This window comes from Botrytis cinerea, chromosome 7 (assembly GCF_000143535.2).
Source record: "Botrytis cinerea B05.10 chromosome 7, complete sequence".
NCBI classification, from domain to species: domain Eukaryota; kingdom Fungi; phylum Ascomycota; class Leotiomycetes; order Helotiales; family Sclerotiniaceae; genus Botrytis; species Botrytis cinerea.
In genome coordinates this window covers 2,499,158-2,516,065 of record NC_037316.1, presented here as the reverse complement: position 1 = coordinate 2,516,065, position 16,908 = coordinate 2,499,158, and the positions used below count along the sequence as shown (strand labels likewise).

Sequence of the window (16,908 nt, the reverse complement as noted above, 5' to 3'; positions counted from 1 at the left end):
AGTGTATTGGATGTCAATCCTAATTCAATTCAAAGTCTCACTATCATATTTTCGCGACTTTGTTTGGTGAAGAGTACTCGGTAGGGATCGCAGGGCCCAGCCACTAAACTGCCGGTTGAATCCACTGAACTACCAATTGTCATTAATGTATATCTCGATAGCTCTAGTTAGTCTAACTCGGAGAGTTACTGGTACGAGCAGTTGGGTGCATAGTCTCAAAAGATGTTTCTTATTTCTCACTAATTTCCGACATACATTCCCGGATCGATGTACTTTCACGTATTCTGGCTGCCTTTGCAAACGAAAATAGTCAGATCCTTAAGTGAGGTTTCTGAGCTCCGAAGCGAACGCCGCACGACCTCAAGACCATGACGGAAAAGGGATCAAGTTCTACTTTCTCAATTTAGAACGCATTATTACAAGCCTCGTCATCCGTTCTGTGGCACTTCAGGGGTGGTTGAACCTTGATTTTTTATGCAGGAACCACGATTAATCATTAAAGCTTATCAATATCTACCGAGCAACTAGTATTATCCCGGGGTAAGGATTTAAATTTTGACTAAATACTGGTATTGCCAAGCATACTGGGTAACCTTTGACAGACTACATGACAGCCAAAGACGTAAGTCTTAAGCCAATAATTGACATGTTTGAATCCACAAAAATGTAAAGACCTGGGTCCGAATGACCCATGAACATCAAACAGACATGCTCCATCAATTCGATCGTCAGTAACGACTTTTAGTTCTCTTCTCTCCCCTGTTAACCTTGATATACATGCGATCCGCAGGGGAATTGATCGGTGAAGCACGAAACTGATGCCGCTCATCTGTTTGAAAGGCTTAATTGCCATTGAATTGTGCAGTTTATTGGCCTGAAGACTCGGAACTTTGGTGTTCTCCCGTATAGACTATTCACACGGCATAATACTGAAGCAATTTACAATGTGGATTATATGTGGAACTTAGGACTGATACTCTCACTTCAACCTCAGACATTCTTGATGTGCCGTCAAGCTTATATTTACAACTTCAGTCAGGTTCGGGCGATTTTATGCCATGTCTACCTGGGGATCAATGCATACAATTGAGCATCCTGCAAGCCTATCTGGTCCGTACAGGCATGGCATGAATTCCATCCCGCAAGATGCAACTGTTACTGATCAGCCTAGTAGCCTTTCAATACTTCACTAGCTTTTTTTGTATCTTACTCGACTGACTTGTGAAGCACTTCTATATAAACCAAGACCTCCTATACATATTCGTCTCATATTCTACATCACCATTAACATCAACATCAGATCATAGCCATCGAAGGTTCACTCTTTAATACCTTTGGTCTTGATTCTTACATTCTTTCAACATGCGGGGTCTAGGTTCTCTCGCCACTCTCCTTTTTGGGTCACTTGTTTCTGCTCAAAACAATTATTCGGCCTTGCCAGTAAATTTCTTGAAAACCAGCAATCCTGTCACTCCACTTCCCCAAGGATATCCATGGGGCAATAGGACTGCTAACAACACCAATCCTTATAGTAAGTGAATTACCGGCCCAAATTCATGGAATTATGACTGACTATTGATCCTAAAACAGCTGGGGCACCACACACCGGTGTGATTAGAAAATATGATTTCACGGTTAAAAGAGGCCAAGCATCGCCAGACGGTTACCTAAGAGATGTGATACTAGTTAATGATGTCTTCCCCGGCCCTCTCATCGAGGCCAATTGGGGAGATACAATTGAAGTCACTGTTCACAATGAGATTAGAGGCCCTGAGGAAGGTACAGCACTTCATTGGCATGGACTCCTGCAAAAGGAAACTCAATGGTTTGATGGTGTTCCTGGAGTTCAACAATGTCCAATCGTGCCTGGAGGAACCTTCACATATTCTTTCTTGGCCGATCTTTACGGGACAAGTTGGTGGCATTCTCATTACTCTGCCCAGTACAATGCTGGTATATTTGGTCCTATGATCATTCATGGTCCCCCAACTGTTCCATATGACATTGGTAAGTGAATGGCCCAAGAATTGGCCGGATTGTGCTAATTTTGACAAGACATGGGACCAATACTCTTGAACGATTGGTATCACCCAGATTACTTTTCATTAGTTGAGGATGTTATGTCTACCGACCTCAATAGAGTTGTGAGTAGTTTTCAATGTCCCAATTAAAATAATATATGCTAACGGTCAGTAGCTTGTAAGTTCCGATAGCAATCTTATCCAAGGGAAAGGATTCTTCGATTGCTCTACAAAAGCTGCCGGTGACAACGCTACCTGCAATGATGAGAACTATATGCCACCTACTTTCAAGTTCACAGCTGGGTTGAAGCACAGACTTAGGCTCATCAACGCCGGCACTGAAGGGATGCAAAAGTTCGCAATCGATGGCCACAACATGACTGTCATTGCTAATGATTTCGTCCCTATCATCCCATACACAACCCAAGTCGTAACTTTGGGAGTTGGCCAGCGTACCGATGTTATCGTTGAAGGTCTCCCGACTGGAACGACTGGATCATTCTGGATGCGATCAACAATCGCTGGATGTTCTCTTGCCAAGAACCCTGAAGCTAAGGCACTCGTCTACTATGACCTCGATCCTAATGTAAACTCTACCACTACTGCCTCCGCCACATTCAATGACTCTGTCGCCAATGTCTGCGCAAATGATCCTCTTAACGAAACGACTCCTTGGTACCCGATTACACCCGATCCAAACCCACCAACAACCGAACAAATCGACGTTGGATTCGGACAAAATGCTTCTGGAAACTGGCTATGGACGATGAATAATTCTTCCTTCCGTGCCAACTTTAACGAGCCAATCCTTCTCCTATCTAACCAGGGGAACAACTCATACCCAGATAGTCCCCAATGGAACGTCTACAACTTCGGTGACAACAGTTCCATCCGTATCTACATTACCAACCCCACCGCAGTCTCTCATCCGATGCATCTTCACGGCCACAATATGTTCGTGTTGAATGAAGGATTGGGACTCTGGGACGGGAAAACAGTTGTTCGGCCATCTAACCCGCAGCGTCGTGATGTACAAACCCTTCAAGCTGGTGGCTACATGGTACTACAAATAACGGCTGACAATCCAGGCGTTTGGCCTTTACATTGCCATATCGCATTCCATGTTAGCAGTGGATTGTATGTGAGTGTCTTGGAACGACCTGCAGATATTGCGAAGTTGAACATTCCAAGTATCATGGCTCAGACTTGCAGAGATTGGGCGTTATTCACGAATACGACTGTGGTGGATCAAATTGATTCAGGATTGTAGCCCGAAGATACAGATGGGTTGTTTCATTCGATCTACGACTTGATCGACTTAACATCTTCTCGCTCATTTGTGAATTTTTTGTCATTCACTCATTCGTTTCGAGTTGAAATATTAATAATATGCTTGGGGATTGCATCACTTTCCTTAAGCAGGAACTAATAGAGTAATGATAATTGTGGCGACTGGTGTATACATGACTAGCGTCACAGTTTATTTAAGCATAAAAAGCCTTTCATTCAGTTGTTCGTTTGTTTTGGAGGCATACTGTAGGCTATGGCCTAGAGGGGGGTTGGGGTTCTTATTGAGGTCTCGAATATATATGAATAATTAATGCAATATGATTTTCTTTCATTTCAGATGTTTGCCTTCACCATGCCTGTTCATAAAACTGTGAGTGTCTGATCATAAGAAGTTGCATTGTCAAAATATTACGCATGGTGACTGATCCGATCATCGAAAGTTTTCTTCATAGTTGTTGAAGGGGATTAATTCTAGCCCTATAGATCTCCAGCCCAGTGCAGTACGGTGTAGCTGTAAATTCTATTTACCGATGGTGCAAACATCATAATAGATTACTTCGAGGATTCACAAGGCAGTTGTAAGTACATTGCCGGGACAAAATGATGTAGATTTCAGCATCAGTGATAAGATCAAATTACTTTTGTACTTTACATGACCAAACTTTTGGAGGAACATACTGTCTAGGGGTTTAGTGGATTCCTCATATTGATGTACTCGGTTTTCAATTATCTCCTTCACTCGTCTTACTGTAAAGGCTATGCAAAGGGTACCCACGGGCGTGGATAATTTTTGCGCAGCCTACTCTTATATCAGAATAGTGTCTGCTTTTAAAATCAAACCCAAAAGTTTCAGGGTTGTGCCCCGTAACTCAAATCCCAATCGTGCATATCTGGTGTAGAACTACCAGAACTTGTATGGATTGGTATATAGAGAAATCCTCCACAATATCAGCACCCAAAACGAATGTTATGATGCGTGTCTGCTCAACGGATGAAATCATTTTTTCGCATGGTACATATTTTATCGTGTATTTTTAGACGAAAAGCAGTTGTTATGGTGGTGAAATTTCGACTCCGTAAGTCTGATTCGATAACTAGCCAAGTATCAAGCACCCTAAACTCGAACGAATGTTGCCGTTATAGCGTTATAGTTTGAGTTACCGTCGTCGTTGTGTATTTCGGGGCCTCAGTCTTGGTTATTGTTTGTTGTGCGCCTGTAACGGTCGTGATTGAGACTCGCGTGATCCGGTATACACAGTATACTACGTAAGGATACAAAGGTTTTGGAGATAGAGATCGAAAATTGAACCTGTTAGGCACAATTCTTGGAAGAGACATTCCACGTGAGGCATCATTGGGAAGGCTTCGAGGCTTCTTCGATGCTTCGTGAACACCAATCACTACGGGATCTGTAGCCCTTGCTTTGACTGCTGCAGGGTCAGTCGTTTGGGTTGTGGTGGTAATTGTATATGTAGCAGGAAGAGTCACTGTAATTGTTGTTGGAGCAGGTCTGTAGAAGAAGTTGGAAGCGTAGTTATATTCGCCTCTTTTTGTTGTGACAGTTTTAACTACGGCATTAGATTTAGTAGAGTATTGGGTTGAACATGATGATAAAATAGAGGTACTGGTATCAGCAATAGCTAGCTGAATACTAGTGAAGAGACATAGAATTACTGTATTGAAAATATTCATAGTCTTGTGTAATATCCTAGTAGATATTTTCTGTACAGGCCCTTCAGATTCTGGGGACTTGACACTTGCTTTATAATTGTTTTCTTTATTTTCTTGAAAGGACGCACCCCCTTCTGTTTTACTTTCAAAGCTGCCTGAAGATCACAAGGACCTTCATCTTTTTTTCATCACTAGCTATGCGATACCCTGCAAAAACGTGAAAATTCCTTTTAGACTGAACTTTAGCCAATTAGCTCTCATAGACAGTTCCGTAAAGTCAAGCCTTGAAAGTAACGGTTGCAGAAAGTCTCAACTAGAAAAAGAAGACGACATCTAGCCTTCTTTATTCTGTAGTCAGCAAATAGTTTCAATCATAACACCATCGCACGATGGCATTCTTCAATTATTTCATGCTCGCATAAGCTGTCTATCTAGAGGAGGATTGGTTTATGCCAAGCTCGGAAGGCTCATGTTCCGCAGATCAACAAAGACTTCTATGGTGATCTAGATCGCGATCAAAGGTCGATTGAATTCCAATTGGAGTTCGGTAAACCTTCTTTCAGTGGAATTTGTTCAAAGGAGGCTAAGCGTTAGACTTCTTTTTACTGTGAGTAAATCTCAATCAGGAGCGATAAAGGAACCGCAATGGTGCAAAATGTAGGGCTGAAAAATGTCGTTTGTTCGACTTCGACTACGTTCGCTGCTGAGTGGCTTATGGGGGTCAAATTTGGGATTCGTAAACTTTGTGCGTTCTTGGCCGAGATGTGGATAACGCTTGTTGGTTCTTTTGGCCATTGAAACAATATATCAAGATCTTTGTTACAGATAATCAGGTGTAATCGAGACGAACTCGAGTAAAAAGTGGTGGTGTCACGTGATTGAATCTTGCGCATGAATTTCCCTCCTTTTCTTTTTGTATCAATTGTCATACTTTGTGGACGTCGAAGCAAGTTTTGTTTCGCCGATTTTCTACCATTCCTATTTTTCATGTCCAAAATATCTCAGTAATTATAGAAAATTCGAATTCACCGATACTGCTATCAACGAATCGTGGTGGAAGCTGTTCTTATAAGAGTCGCCAATGGTAGCAGCCTCTGAGTTTGATTGGCACAACCTAAACTTCTACCCTACATAAGAGAATGATTAGGAGTATATCAACGTGAAAGATAAATATGAAGCAGGTTTAGTTCCTCAAAATTTCAAAGAATAGTTCTCAAATAGTCTATCAAACATTTGAAAATAAAATTCCACTATTGCAACAAATTCACAAGATTTCATGCTATTAATTCAATTCTGGCAATCATAATAGTAGGGGTTTTCCTTCGGGTAGTTGTTCGTGGCTGCTATATTCAGTATTTTCTGGTTTGCGGCAACATGGATTCCCTAGTTAGATTGCGATATGAACAGCGTATTTCGCAGGAAGGTAAAACGCTGTGGTGTGTGGCGACCTATCGCGGATATTTCAGAAGCAATAAGACAAGAGATCGGACCAAATACGTTTGAATATACCGAATATGAGCTTGCAGCAGCTTTTAAATTGTGCCGTCCAATACAATAGTACGCGAAGCTAGATGAAGGTGGCGGTCCTGGGCATATAAGCTTATCCCCAGATTCGTCTGCGAAGGAAAAATTGCTTTGGGATGCGAATTATGATTGAGGGATATAGACGAGCATGTTTTGATTTTTAAGGTTCAATATGACAACCGTTCGTTGTTTCATTTTCTGCACCTTCCATCAAATTTCTAGATTGGGATGCACCTTCGTCTTGATATGAGTTATGTCATGGGGAGTGTGCGCGGTATAGAAGTGAAAGCAAGAGCAAATGAATAATTTATCTTATTCTTATCTCCTTGTAAGAATTTGGAAGGTGTTTATACTTCAAAAGAAAACAATGCACTTCATCCATACATCAGTACTTTCAGATTCACCAGTATCTTCGTATTGATAATACGCTTATTCTCTATAGTTTTGAAATTATACATATCAATTCTACACATCAGATTCTGTCTTGAGGCCTAGAAGAATAGCACCCTCAACGCTCGTTGAATAGTTTCCAGCCACCACAAAAGGCCCTGAAACTTTTCGAACAATAACTAGTGAGATTTTGAGATATTCTTCGGTGCTTTCCGGCAACATGGAAAATCTTGTAAACTCGCAACCGGCTGACTCAAGGCATCCGATGAGCTTCACTCACACAAAACATGTTCTCTTCTCCCCGCAATCTGCCGATGGAACTCTGCCGATTGATACACAAATACCACTTCCTGAGGTGACAGAAATACGAGGTAGTGATGATATAGGCTACACAAGAACAAATTCAGAGTTAAGAGAGGTAATTTTACAACAGCTCTGTGGATTAGGGCTCATAAGATTTTGAACTCCAAGAACTAATCCGTGCCAATGTGTAGGAAGACAATGGAAGCTGTCACGATCTCAGGGTATCAACAGAGTATCCTGATATTTCGAAGAGACCTTCAGTTCGTACGTATCATTCTCAAATTTATTCTATAGCTAAGCCCTAATGCGATAAACATAGTTCGTGGCGGACGAAATTCGGGAAAGGAAGCTGGAGAAAAGATACCGCGACCCAAATACGTAGCAAACCAATCTGCACCCGAAAAAGATCGATTAAGTATGAAGGCAAAGCTAGATACATATGGACCAGTAGAATACCATTTACTGAAACCAGAATGCAACCATAAAAGTAGTCAACCTTCCACAAGCTCAAGCTCGGACATGTTCAACGACGGCAATTGGTCTCAAAGCCTGGATGTACGTACTCCTGAGAGAGTCCTAAAGTAACTAACTCACTAACCTTACCCAGGAGTACATCTTGCAAAGGCGTCATGGTAGAAATATCAATCTAAGCGCTCCTACTCAATTTGCCATGTGCTGGCCCCCACCTCTTTCCTATGGAAACATCACGGTGGATTTTCACACTCCTCTAATTTTTGATCCGAAGTCGAATTTTAACCACAATGTCGACACTGAAAGCGAAGCTTCTTTTTTTCCAGGATCTGAGATAGCAGATCCTGTGCCAGACGACGACGCCAAACAGTCTGGGAGCTACAATATTCCAAAGATGCCGGGTACCTGTCCAAGCTCCCCTCAGAAGTATCGGCCAGGTAGTCAACCTTTGTTCTTTTCGTCAAAATTGGGAGCAGCTCAATTGCCTTCACAAAGCCAACTCTTTGCAGACGTATGTTCTAGGGATACACCAAAGTTCCTTTCTAACAATGAAGTAAAAATGAATGGCGTAGGTGGTGCACAGTCCAAGGGAGACGTTTCTCCACCAAGACGCCCCAAGTACGTCTATGAACCCAGGGACTATTCGTTGCGACCTCGAGAGCCCTGGGAATTTCCAGATCTTTTTCCTCTGACGCATTTACAAGGAGTCCCTGCTGCTAATTGGCCTGATGCCTCACAGCGCATATTCTCTACAGCTAGAGTTCAAAATGAAACTGCCGACGAATTCAGAGCCAGAAGGCGTAGACGCAAGCATGTAATCGATGAAGAAGATTTTTCAGATGAGGACTGGGACGCTCAAGGGGAACCTAAAAATATTCTCCGTCTGCATTACCAGGAACTGAAAAACAAAGGCAATGAGTGGGAGCCGTTGACTAACGAAAAAGCTGGAGAATTAATGGCAAGAGGAAGAGTCGATAAATATTGTAGTGTGAGGATATTAGACACAACGGAGATTGAAGTGTGTAAGCGAAAACAGCTTGAAACGTATAAGCGAAGAAAGTATGAAAATGAGCCACGAAAGACTCCTCCTTCTTCATCTTCCTCGAAGCAATCTTCAGAGCCTCACAATGATTCCAAAGTCAATGAAGGCACCGAATTGAATATAGTAGTAACAGTTCCACCTCCAACTTCAGGACCAAAGCCAAGTCGAGGATCACGGGTGCGTGTTAATGGAAGGTTACTTACCAATGCCCAGAAGGAAGAGAGAGAGAAATCTAGTAGTAAGATAGTCGCTGATTTGCGTCATTTACAATATGAGTCTGAGGCTATAATGCAGAACCTCTGGAACAATAGCCAGACCAATGGTGACAAAACTCTGGTAGAGCAAATGAAGAGAGAATTACAAGACATTCGGAATAAAGCAGTTTTTATGGAAATACCGGCAACCGAAGATGATCGACACAGGGCGGCGCGTCTCATTCTTGATATAATAGATTCTAACATGCGACCTATCGCAAATGGATTTGGGGCTGATGATAAAATGAATTCTTCGCGCTGGTTCTCTCATAACAGATACACAGATTATGAAGGATTAAAGAAGGCTATAGAAATAGAGACGGATCAGTTGAAAAAACAAATGCTTCTAGTTTCCAGAGACTCCGACGAGTACAAATTTCTCGAAGAACGGAGGGAATATTTGGAAGATGAAGATACTTATTTAGAAAAGAGGGAGGATTTCTACGCTTATGAGGTGAATGACGACAACAAATGGTGTAATGATCACGAAAATCACAATCCCCCTCTGATGCCGGGAGACCCACGTGTTAGTGCCGAATATGGTACAGCGATAGGTAATTGGAATTCACAAGCTTCGCCGCAAACGCTAGAGGAAGAGGAAGAAGATCTTGAAAAGGCAATAATGATGTCATTGGGTGAAATGGGACAGGTCGAGCCGGTGGGAAAAGATATCAGTGGTAGAGCTAATGACGACTCGGCTGCACGAAGTACCAAGCTTACAGCGGATGTGTTATCCCAAGCACATTGGAAAGACAGCAAGTCAATTGCGCAGTTTCAAGACGACTCAATGGATGAGGCTGCATTGTTTGAGAAAACCAGGGCTATATCGCTTGCGCTTTATCAAAATGAGAGTCCACCACTCTCCGGCGATGAATATTAGGGTAGCAGGGGCAATTTGGAGGAAAGAGATGGTATTGAGAGTAACAAAAGGGCGACGAAACAGGTAGAAAAGGACTTCAAGTTTTTGTCTCATAAGATAGTTTTAAGGAAAGTTTTACTTGGCATACGTCCAAGAACATTGGTATTTGACTCTACAGCGTTGAAATTTTAATTGGGCAGAATTGTTAGCTATCGCAGGGTTTACATAGTTACTCAATTGTTGTCAAAGAAAAGTTTCTCATTGAGAGAGTTTTTAACGGCAATGAAGTTGGTATGGCAAATAAAGAATGTGGTTGGGTGTTGTCAGATATTTGTCCTACATCCCGATGTTGTGGAAGCGAAACGGGACGGCTAGTCGCAAGGGGCTGCGGATAGTTATGCCATGCAGTGCATAGGTAGCGTAGAAATGTAATGCAATTCATTTGGTAAAACATGCACAAGGGTATCGGCACATATTTTATTTACGTGAGAAGAGGTGCTCCCGAAAATTTGGTTATGGAGGCGCCGGAGCCGAGAGTATTCGGACCCGGTGACTTGGAATGGCTTGGAGGTTAACCTAGTAGTGGTGTGCAGAACGAAATGCTTGTTTGCCATGTGCGAGAAGGGATTGAAGATGGGATTACAGGGCTAGAAAAAATGGGATGGGATTTATTTACTGATCAAATTGATTTGTTGCATGTCGGTAAGTTAAAGTTTTTCCAACATTTCTGGGCACGAAGCTTCTGGAAATTGGGGTCTAGCGGCTACGCTTCTTTTCACGTGTATTCAGCTCGTGCTTAGAATGGGTTCTGTAAGGCTGAAGAATGGGAATATGAATTCATGTTTATAAGGTTTACGTCGTGTCGATCAGGTGCAGAATTTTGATATTGTAGCACGGTCACGTTCCCGGAAGGAATTGTAGTTAAACTTTAACATTTCCTTATTCTGTCTCCAGTTAAACCCCATCTTCGGGAAAAGTTGAACGGGAGCGACAGGACAAAGACCACGAGAGTGCCTGTGTTAGACGGTGGCATTATGTAAATCCTAGAATTGCGAAAACACTCGAGGTTCATACCCCATTCTTGCCTTGAAGACGTGGGAGCGGGACCTTGATTGGACGGAACGCATTCCTTCCATTAGAAGTGGCAGGTGTGTGGTATGGTTAGACTTTGTAGGAGAATGGGGTATTGGGGCAGCAAACGAAGGGACGAGAGGTATATATACTTGGGGGTGCTTCCTCACAAGCATTTGATGAATTGACAAGTTTTTATTTAGATCGCGACTCCCTGCGGACTGTCAGCAATTGACGTTTTTTTATCTGGAGTTTGCTTTCGTCACAATGTGTATTTTTGGCACAGAGGTTTAGCGCTCAACTAGCCATACTAATTTATGGTAGCAAAAGAGGAAGGTATATGCCCCCAAACTCAATCGATCCGTTTGGCATCGCCGGTAACAATCGCCACGCGACTTCTCCTTTAAAATCTTACCTGGAAGCAATCTGGAAGCAATCCCCAGTCAGGCAACAAGGGGTTTATTACGGCAGATTATTGAGGCAAACGGCATTGGCGTCTTAAAGTAGCGTCGAGTTCAAATGGGAAATCATACGACATGAAGGCGCTTAGGGTTCAGGACGCAAAGTATGCCCACATGGTATGAGGTATGGTATGTTATGAAGAAGCTTAACATCAAGTACACTTGAGCCATTGTACGTAGGTTATATCCAATTATTCCCATGATTGGTACCAGATCGACGATACAGCCCGGAGGAATTGGATCTTGGGAAACCCATCGGCTAACATCGCGTTATAGCTCAGAAAAGGAGGTAATGTCGAAGATATCTAAAGATCAAGGCTGGGTTCTCACTGAAGTTGGAAGGCAGTCACCATCAATCATTCAGTCCCACCGGAATAAAATCGGATGTTTGACAAGTTCATGAATTAAGTGGCTAAGACAGTGTTAAGATAAGTCGAATGAGGTATCAGCGCTTCGTTCATATATTTGTGTCAATTACCATGTAACCATAAAGGTTCTCAAAGGTCCAGGTTTCGATCCTTCCGTCTATGGCTCTGGTAATTCCATGGAAATGGACCTCATCATCCGCACGTGGCGTTTTCATGGCTGGTGGGTTAATGATGCGTATCCGTTGGGAAATTATTGGCCTGGGGTCTCACTCGCGCTACAAGGAACAGGGCTCCGAAATCAAAAGCACTGTGCAAACACGACAAGCGCGTACAATCACAGACGTTTGCATGAAACGAAATAAAGGATTCAGGATGAGGATTACGACTTCCAAGTCCAAGATGTTCGAAAGGATTGATGTGCAACGAGACAGCGTTTACACATGGCAGCTACGGTCATTGCCTGGTAATGTTACATCTTATCACATGCATTCTAGGTGTTATCATGATCTCAAACGACGGTGAGCATTAGCTTCCACTCTAATCCTTATGACGATATCACGGAATAAGATCAAACAAAGGAAGGAAAAGGACGGGACATCCGTTCATGTGACCGGTTCAAAAACAACGCTACTGTACGATATTAGTAGTCTTGGGGGTGGACTTTCTTAGATCGAAGAAAGTGGACATCGTCGGATATGACTCCCATTCCGGGCTATTGTTTACCGAAGTCCTTTGCATCTTTCGCTGGGATATCACCATAAGTTACCAAAAGCCAAGCCCCTGGAGATTGGAGTTGTGAAGATCTTCAACTACTTGGAATTGTACGTACAGAGGGTAGATTCTCATTATAACTTATGGACCCCAAAGAAGAATTCCCATATTTTTCTAGTTGTCCAGCCTCACGAACCTCAAGGCAGCTGCTTTATGATATTTAGGGTGAAAGCTAAACTGCATTAGCAAGTCAGGTAATCGGTTAGATACCCAGTTTCAGCACACCCTTGACTCTATGGTTCCAGAGCTACAATAAGCGATGTCGTTAGCATCGCCAACGGCGGCACTTGATGGTCGCCGTATTTTCCAAATGAAGCTAGGCAACTAAAACTTATAGGAATTGATTTTGATTGATTGGTGTGAATCGCCGAAACGCTCTGAGGGATTCAAGTAGCGTGGAAGTGCTTACAGGGTGACAAGTGGTCGGAACTCAGCGATAAGAGAAGATTTTAATCTTCGAGTTCATGCCCCAAATGCTTAGTAAATACATCAACAGAGAAAATATCGATAAGGAAGGCAATTGGCAAATACCTAGGTGAAAAAAACCAATACAGAAAATTGATGGATGCAGCGGCGAGCGATAAATATACACAAGCATGGGTTTGCGTGGAGGGGTAACCTGGCGGCCTTTGATTTGAGAATGATTGATAGAAATTATGGGGATGCTGGTATACCATGTGCTTTGGGAACCAATTGTAACATCGAAGGGAAAACGTTTAACAAACATGATTGGTGGTATTTGCAAGGGAACGGCTGAGGACTACGAGGGTACTTTGTACGCATGATGCACTGGTGCCGATTCCTGATAGGTGATGGGTGTTAACGGAACAGACAAGCGCACTTGCATTTGTAGAACCCGTGGTTGGAGAATCAGATAGAATAAACAAGGTTAATACCCGAGTAATTTTTGTGCGGTATCGTCGCTATGGAAATGTTGGATATGGGGAATGAAGCCAAATGAGGTTCACATTTCTATTCTGGTCGTGGCTAAATGCCTATCACACAAGACATGAATTTCCAAAGGATTCGTGAACGGGTATCCTACTCAACTAGGTAGCTTTACCCATTGACAGGTCGGGGTTTAGTATGTCGATTCGTTGCAATTCGCAATTGACTAGTTTGACCTAACACCCTGTTAGTAGTGGCAGTGGAAATCTTGAATAAACTAGTTGTGGAGAGCCCTGGAGGAACCATGTATTACCATGTACGTATGTGCACCATGCCCGATAACCGGTGTTTGAGTGGGTAAAACTTTGGAGTGTTAAATAAATGGAAATTGAGCCAGTAGTTAGATAGGGTGATTGTCAGTGGAGTGGAAATTATTCCGTGACTAGATATATACCTTAGTGCTGGACCCCTCTTTTCCCCCGTTCTTCGATATTTATTATATAGTCTGAACTCAATTACCAGTATTAGAATTAGGACAACAGTCAAAGCTTGAACTTCATTCTTATCATATCACTATCGTCGACATCAACATGTCTTCGCTCGCAAATTCATCATCATCCTCTCGCACGTCTTCAATAAGCTCAACATCGAGTTCGAAAAGTTTGAGCGACAGCACAAATGCAGGTATTGGGAAGAAGAAGTTTTGCTGTAGTTTTGCGGGGTGTGGAAAGTCGTTTTCAAGGAGTGAACATTTACACCGTCACGCGTTAAACCACAAGGATGGAAATCATACCTGTCTGCGCTGCCGTGCACACTTTCGACGTCGCGACCTTCTTGGTAGGTGACATTGTTTTGACCCCCAAAAATCTTATTCTAACATGTCATATAGATAGACATATGAATCGTCACAAGGAGAAGGATGATGAAGCTGGTGGCGAGGGACTAGGCGTATTGGCCACCAGAAAAAGACTTTGGAGAGACGCAGACGGAAACATTGTTGCTACAAGAAGACCATCATACGTACAAGAAGGTACCAAACGCAGACAAACAACCACGAGGGCAGACAGAAAAATGAAAGTCAGCATTCAATCCGATTCTCAAGATCAAGTCGGCAGTCACCAATTACTATCTCCACCAATGAACACTCCCACCATCAGATCAAGATCGCCATCTACAATTGTGGTGGATAGCGGAAGATCATACCCGGAAGCTGAGGGCCACCAGAGATTCGAATCACATCACCCTGTTCCATGGAATGGTATGACTGCATCAATACCATCACCACCAACCTCAGAATCTAGCATTCACTCAGCAGGCCAATCTCCAGCGCCTGAACTCGGTGATCTTGATGGTCTCTACGAAGAAACCACATGGCCTGCCATTCCAAATGGTCTACCTCAGGCTCCTCTCAATCGCCAACTTCCTGAGCCTACCGAATACAACATGGGACCTTCACATCATTGGGGCTCGCAACCCTTTCAAACATTCATGGGGGCAATGCCGGAGGTTCCCGGGAGCTACGATGATATCTTCAAGCCAGATCCAGGAATGTACGAGTGGCAGATGCCGCAATGGAATAACCAGATGCTTATGTCAAGAGTGAGAGAGGAGAAGCCTGGGTACGAAGCGCAAGAAGAGCCAAAGAGGGAATGGGGTTATTCGTATTCTGCGCAAGGGGGCAATTTTCACAGGACCTATGGTGTTGGAAGATGTTGAGATGGGAAATGAAATCATGAATAAATGAATCAATGGTTATGAATATCGATCTGGTTCTGTTTGAATATTTGTGTGAAATTAGCGGTTGATACCATAGAAGTTTTGATATTTTATAGCAATTGAAGACATCAACTGTCGTTGCTCTCAATCTCGCAATTATTTTCACTGGCAAAATCGGGAAGGACAATCATTTGCGATTTGTGTTTTTCAGGGTTTGATTATCACAGTCATAGTCACTCTGAAGGCGACTTCCAAAGCATCAGCATAGAAGATATGAGTGCAACTCATTCAAAACATTTCACTCAGCCCATTTAGGGGAATGTTAGCGAAAGGTATCACGTCGACATTGTGCACAGTCTGGAGCCAGGGTCTGGGGACAGTTTGGGGGCAGTTTTCCCAAGATTGCCACAGGCCAAAATTAAGACTCCGAGCACATGGATGAAAGGCACCACTCACGATCCCCGCAGCTTGTCCGTAGAAACTCCTTTGAGTAGCCTGCCTTGTCTGGGAACACGGGATATCCACTGATACATGTACCCGCCCGGTATATGACTTCTATCATTGGCTTCAAGGGCGTGATCCTGCCCAATTGTTTTTTTGGCCTGATGTTACACATGTAACCTGCAACCGCTGGCTTTCAACTATGAATAGTTGAATCCTTCACCCCTTAGCACGTTGTCGATGACTTTAGATGCATGGATAGCTTGATTCCTCGACCCAGAAATGTGGAACCTCCGATATTATCCTTGTCCAATATACACATGCTACATCATATACCTAGATCCATGTTTATGGAATTTTTGAGAAGACTGTTCTGTGGACCTGACGTTGGGGAAATGAGGAAGATGAACTGATAACGATTTTGGCCATACATTAGCTAGTCCGAAGAAATGCTTGGGCTGGAAAGCCTGTGCCATTTCCAATATCAAAAAGCGCTCGAGCGAATTTCATTTCAATCAAACGCGTCTTAAAATAAGATATCAATATTAAGCCCCTTAATAAATAGAGATGCAAGGTAAAAGAATCTACTGAGAGATCTTAACAATCGAAATCCAGTTTCTGGGAAACCACATAAGGTTCAAGGCGTCTTCATTTCGGCCACCAAGCAAATGCATGGCGATCTATCTTCGTCGCCTACATACTAATGGCTTCCATTAAGGTTTAGTCTATACGAGTCATCGTATCAGACGCGTCGAGCCCTGATCATGTTATAGTAAGCCTATATCAGCATGCAATTCTGAATTTTGCAATACGTCCGTAAGATGGAGAATTGGGAAAGAAAAAAACCTGGTGCATGATCGGAAATCTGTAAGCAGGAGATGTCTCCTTCCAAAAGGACGCGAGCCTCTTGTGTAACTTACTACACAACGGCTAAACCACCAACCAGCCTCTTCCGTATATGCAGCAAACAATGAAAATTTGTTCTTTCCTGGCCTCGCTGGGGTACCCACTAGGATACTTCACACTGCTACCCTAACCCCAGTAAAGTTATGATCACACGCTTAGGCTCCGGGGAAATGGTGGAGACCCAAGCATAAAAGCTTGTACCACTTAGAGGCTCACCGCCTGTTTGAGGTTATCATCGGATGTCCCACAAGATATTGATGGAGCCATTCTGAAGAATGTAGTTTAAATAAGAATGGAGAAATCTTCCGCTTGAGAGATAACAGTGACGCGACGCTGCAGTGTAACAGGAAGAGTGAATTGATGGCTTACTGGTCGGGTAAATAGCGAAAGAGCGAATTTCCTAGCATTGGGGGAAGAACTATGTGCACGTGATCATGGTAAGAACTTTTCAACTATTTCCG

The 16,908-nt window shown here is 43.0% G+C and overlaps 4 protein-coding genes across 4 annotated transcripts; 3 read left to right on the top strand and 1 right to left on the bottom strand.

The window, feature by feature from the left end:
• Positions 1–1,170: 1,170 nt before the first annotated feature.
• On the top strand, positions 1,171–3,642 carry Bclcc9. Its single transcript, XM_001549746.2, has 4 exons — positions 1,171–1,531; positions 1,591–2,007; positions 2,056–2,144; positions 2,197–3,642. The coding sequence occupies exons 1-4, from the start codon at positions 1,363–1,365 to the stop codon at positions 3,289–3,291; spliced, it is 1,770 nt and encodes a 589-aa protein (XP_001549796.1). The 5' UTR covers positions 1,171–1,362; the 3' UTR covers positions 3,292–3,642.
• A 257-nt stretch (positions 3,643–3,899) lies between these two features.
• On the bottom strand, positions 3,900–5,190 carry BCIN_07g06770 (hypothetical protein). Its single transcript, XM_024694259.1, has one exon. It carries the CDS (start codon positions 5,001–5,003, stop codon positions 4,449–4,451), a length of 555 nt encoding a protein of 184 aa, XP_024550048.1. The 5' UTR covers positions 5,004–5,190; the 3' UTR covers positions 3,900–4,448.
• A 1,730-nt stretch (positions 5,191–6,920) lies between these two features.
• BCIN_07g06760 (hypothetical protein) lies at positions 6,921–10,282 on the top strand. Its single transcript, XM_024694258.1, has 4 exons — positions 6,921–7,314; positions 7,391–7,463; positions 7,519–7,754; positions 7,807–10,282. The coding sequence occupies exons 1-4, from the start codon at positions 7,117–7,119 to the stop codon at positions 9,844–9,846; spliced, it is 2,547 nt and encodes an 848-aa protein (XP_024550047.1). The 5' UTR covers positions 6,921–7,116; the 3' UTR covers positions 9,847–10,282.
• A 3,590-nt stretch (positions 10,283–13,872) lies between these two features.
• On the top strand, positions 13,873–15,286 carry BCIN_07g06750 (hypothetical protein). Its single transcript, XM_024694257.1, has 2 exons — positions 13,873–14,221; positions 14,274–15,286. Exons 1-2 carry the CDS (start codon positions 13,975–13,977, stop codon positions 15,098–15,100), a joined length of 1,074 nt encoding a protein of 357 aa, XP_024550046.1. The 5' UTR covers positions 13,873–13,974; the 3' UTR covers positions 15,101–15,286.
• The last annotated feature ends 1,622 nt before the right edge of the window (positions 15,287–16,908 follow it).

Coding starts and splice junctions, on each gene's coding strand:
- Bclcc9 (XM_001549746.2), top strand. CDS start 1,363: ATGCGGGGTCTAGGTTCTCTCGCCACTCTCCTTTTTGGGTCACTTGTT. Junction 1,532..1,590: donor TAACAACACCAATCCTTATA/GTAAGTGAATTA, acceptor ATCCTAAAACAG/CTGGGGCACCACACACCGGT. Junction 2,008..2,055: donor AACTGTTCCATATGACATTG/GTAAGTGAATGG, acceptor AATTTTGACAAG/ACATGGGACCAATACTCTTG.
- BCIN_07g06770 (XM_024694259.1), bottom strand. CDS start 5,003: ATGAATATTTTCAATACAGTAATTCTATGTCTCTTCACTAGTATTCAG.
- BCIN_07g06760 (XM_024694258.1), top strand. CDS start 7,117: ATGGAAAATCTTGTAAACTCGCAACCGGCTGACTCAAGGCATCCGATG. Junction 7,464..7,518: donor TTCGAAGAGACCTTCAGTTC/GTACGTATCATT, acceptor CGATAAACATAG/TTCGTGGCGGACGAAATTCG. Junction 7,755..7,806: donor ATTGGTCTCAAAGCCTGGAT/GTACGTACTCCT, acceptor AACCTTACCCAG/GAGTACATCTTGCAAAGGCG.
- BCIN_07g06750 (XM_024694257.1), top strand. CDS start 13,975: ATGTCTTCGCTCGCAAATTCATCATCATCCTCTCGCACGTCTTCAATA. Junction 14,222..14,273: donor TCGACGTCGCGACCTTCTTG/GTAGGTGACATT, acceptor CATGTCATATAG/ATAGACATATGAATCGTCAC.